Source organism: Triticum urartu, chromosome 3A, assembly GCF_056163025.1.
Source record: "Triticum urartu cultivar PI428250 chromosome 3A, HENAU_Tu73, whole genome shotgun sequence".
NCBI lineage: Eukaryota > Viridiplantae > Streptophyta > Magnoliopsida > Poales > Poaceae > Triticum > Triticum urartu.
In genome coordinates, this window is record NC_141875.1 from 698,483,592 (window position 1) to 698,487,561 (window position 3,970).

Below are 3,970 nucleotides of genomic sequence, written 5' to 3' on the forward strand. Positions count from 1 at the left end.
TTAATCTGATTGTTCTTACATGTTACAAGTACCTAATGGACTTAAGATGAACCATTTTGGACTAAATCATGGAAGATTCAGCCAACAGGAGTTCAAGTTAGGCTTTATATTATTTTTGTGTTATATTTATTTTTTGCCTAGTTCTTAAGCATGAAATTACTTTTAACAATTCATTGTGTTCATCGTTTTGCCGGAATGTGTACTGTTGGTCAATTAATTTTCTTGATTATCTTATTACTCCTAGATAGTATTGTCGCTTCCATTTTTCGCTTGCTTTAACACTCCGCCCCGGGCAACTTCAAATTCTGGATCCGCCACTGCACAATTAGGATATAAATGGTGAACCAGTTTATAGGAAGTGCCACACCTATTCTAATCAAGCAAATCACATACGAATATATAAAACAAATAGTGGTTTGTGTCAAGGTTCCACACATATTGACACCCCAAAACAATTCTGAGTTTGGTAATCTATACAATATTCCAAATAACTACAGAAATGCATGTTTATGAGCCGATACGCTATAGGGATTGTCAAACATATTCATGATCTTAAATGTTACTTTGCTAGATGTTTTAGGAATTGAATGTGTACCTATCAGACAGGCAGCCACGACCACCTCATAATATCTACTCCCTCCGTCCGGTGAAGAGTGTACATCTAGAAATTTTAGGACAAATTATGAAGTTAAGTAAATTATGCATTGGAAATGGGCAAGACACCATATCTCCCCTTTTTAATTACCCAACCCCCAATGAGCTAAGGCTAGCCATAGTGGGAGTAACTTAGGTAGTAACTTAACACATCCCAAGACAATTTTGCTGATGTGGCAACTATTTAATGAGGAAAGAGGTGCTTGTGGTAACGTAATATGTTACTATAACATAGCGCTTCCCGAGACAAAATGAGTCTATGGGCTAATAAATGAAGCAATCTATGACACTAGTACTATGTTACTTTGCACTATGGAGATAGTAACTTAGACTAGTGTCATATGCATGACACTAGTCTAAGTTACTCCCCACTATTACCAGCCTTAGTGCATGTAAAAACTAAGAAGACCATGTGTAGATTGTTATTGGTCTTGATTACCGTGTGACGAGAGAGAAGTATTTTTTTTATTTTAAAGTGCATTGGAAAGATAGAAGTACACTCTTTTGTGGACAAATTTTAAAGCCAAACGTACACTCTTCATCAGACGGAGGAAGTATGTTGTATACCATGTAGCCTTCTTTCTACAGGAAAACAACTTCAATATCCTCACCTTGCCATCACCCGTGCTGACGGTTGTGCCGGACCCTGAATTTTGAGAGAGTTGTAAAGAACAAAACATGGTAAATGGTGGAGGTTCTTCTTCTGTCATGTTCTTCTGACAACACTTGACTCACGAGAAAATCAGCATCCAGCAAGCAAGAAAAAATAATCGAAGGAAAAAAGAACAAAACAGAGAAAACCAGAAAAGAAGGAAGGAAAAAAGAAAATCAGCATTCGCGGTGGGCCGGTCTAATAGCGATGACTTTTGTTTTTCCACATGGCCCAACCTCCCTCTCTCCGCCGCCGCACGAAAGACGAAACCCTCGCCGCCGCCGTGGCAGAGATCCACCACTGTCGCTGGAGAGGACGCCCTGGGCTAGTTCAGCTATGGCCAGTCAGCCAGTTGGGAGTGGGATTGGGTGGGGGGTAAGCGTTTCCCTGAGTCCGATCCGAAAGTGGATTCGTTGGCCGGGAAATATTTTTCCTGAGCCAATCTGACTCGAATTCAGGTACCAACTCGCCTCGCCTATTTATATGTGTCCAGGCGGTCTTGATTTCTTACTCTACATAGTCGATCTGTTCGCCGGCTTGCAAGTTGCAACACAGCACCGCCGGAGAGGAGGAAGATAGCAACTCGACGACATGTCAAAGCGGCAGTTGACGCTTCACCCATGTTGCCACAAGGCCAAGCGGCGGCCGCCGCCGCCGCCGCCACCGCGACAGCATGTCTATCTCGTGGTGGACGACTGGGAAACTGGATACAGCGTCCGCAAGATAGACGTCGACGACATGGACCCCCCTCACGCCGGCGCCGACCCGGACGATGAGGAGGCGGAGCCCCTTCCAGATCCTCCGGTTGTGCGCTTCTACGGCCGCCACTGCCGCCTGTCGCATTTCGGCGCTTACGGCACCAACATACTCGCCATGCTGGGCAGCAGCGATGCCGCCACCGGGGCCTTCCACGTATTCGACACAAAAACGCTGGAGCTCACCCTCTGCCCCCATCTGGATGGCCGCAGTGCCCAGCCCTTGTTCGCAACAGTCGCTGGCGAGCTTTACTTGACGGTGGGATACTCCACGTTTGTGCTCGACTCCTTGCCACTCCCCGGACCATACGACGACGAAGACAAGCAGTGGTCTTGGATCAAAAGCCCAAGGATCTTTGCTCCGTTCAATTCCATTGGTGTTGTGTCCTTTGCAGTGCACCCGAACGACCATTTGCTTTTCGTCTCGGAAGGAGCCAGAACCTTCTTCCTAGGGGTGGGCATAAAAACCGACGAACCGAAGACCGAACCGATGCCGAAACCGAAAATATCGAATTTTCGGTTTTTCTCACTATTATAGAAAAATTCGGTTTTCAAATGTATAAACCGAAGTAATTCAGTTCAGTTCGGTGTCATACTGATTAACCGAAGAAAAACCGAAGTTATGTGTAGAAGCAGCACCGAGCTAGCTTCTCTGCTCACATCGCTCGCAAAGGGACGTACTAGACTAGCTACTAGTACTCTGTAGCCTGGCCGCGCACGAGCTAGCTTCACTATTTTTCTTGAGGGAAGCGCCCACGATCAAGCAACGCACGTCACACATCTCACGTAATATGGGCAGTGGGCCTACCTGACTAGTGCATGCAAGGGTACAAGGCCCAGCTCACGTGGATTTTTGGTCGGGGCTTGTGCGATCAGGCGAACAGCCGGTCATGTCATTTGGTTCCTTTAGTCCCACCTCGCCCCACTGAGAAGATGAGACAGATATTTTTACCTATATAAGAGGATACCGCTCTTGCAGTCCAAGCAGAAATATTTAAACAGTGCACTTCGGTATAAAAACGATAACCGTACCAAATTTTTGGTTAACCGAATTTTTGGTTACCTATTTTTGGCTACCATTTTCGGTTTTCATTTTCCCAAACCGAATTTAAGGAAAAACCGAATGATAGAAACTGAAATTTTGGTTTATACCGAATGCCCAGCCCTACTTCTTCCTGGACACCAAGTGCTATTCCTGGATGGACGTAGGCAAGTGGGTCTTGCCCTTCAAAGGCCAGGCCTACTTTGACAGCAAGCTCGATGCCTGGGTAGGGCTCTGTCGCCACAAAGGCGGTGTCGGCCACGTCTGCTCCTGCGATGCCCCGCCCCTGTCTGATTACGCTACAATGTCGTCGACCATGCCGGCTTGGAAGCTCAGCGAGGACCGACTCTTCGATGCTGACGACGACAGGCACCTGGGAGCCACCCTTCTCTACCTGGGCGGCATCAGCGACAACTGCCTCATAGAGTCTCGTCTGCACAAGGATCAGGAGCCTTTCGGACCCTGTGATGGGCCACGCCGCCGTGTGCTGCGCGTCACCAAGTTTGGTCTCAAGTATGATAAAAGTGGAGAGCTCAGGACGACGCGGCAAACTGTGCGCTCCTACCAGATGACCGAAGGACATGAATTTAATGAGTCTTGCTTAACTCCTGTGGCTTTCTGGATGTAGCCAAGTTATTTTTCTTATTAAACCATGTATTATGAGCCAAATGTTCTCTTCTGTTTATTTTTTTCAACTTAGAAATGAGATGACATGTATCTCAAATCCTATGAGTAGGAATAGGAAATAAGATGTCATTTGGTTGACACCAAAGGAATTTTTTCATTGAGTCTAGGCTTTTTTTTATTTTCCTATGAAATGTGGAGGATAGGAACCAATCCTATGTAGGAATAGGAATCCATTCCCAT

At 46.1% G+C, this 3,970-nt stretch overlaps 1 protein-coding gene across 1 annotated transcript; it reads left to right on the forward strand.

The window, feature by feature from the left end:
- The first annotated feature begins 1,897 nt into the window (after positions 1-1,897).
- Positions 1,898-3,731, forward strand: LOC147981787 (uncharacterized). Its single transcript, XM_087517214.1, has 2 exons — positions 1,898-2,515; positions 3,249-3,731. The coding sequence occupies exons 1-2, from the start codon at positions 1,898-1,900 to the stop codon at positions 3,729-3,731; spliced, it is 1,101 nt and encodes a 366-aa protein (XP_087373340.1).
- The last annotated feature ends 239 nt before the right edge of the window (positions 3,732-3,970 follow it).

What these genes read in the sequence shown, in the direction of transcription:
- LOC147981787 (XM_087517214.1), top strand. Translation starts at nt 1,898, where the DNA reads ATGTCAAAGCGGCAGTTGACGCTTCACCCATGTTGCCACAAGGCCAAG. An exon ending in CCAGAACCTTCTTCCTAGGG is followed by an intron (nt 2,516 to 3,248) that starts GTGGGCATAAAA and finishes CTGGACACCAAG; the next exon opens with TGCTATTCCTGGATGGACGT.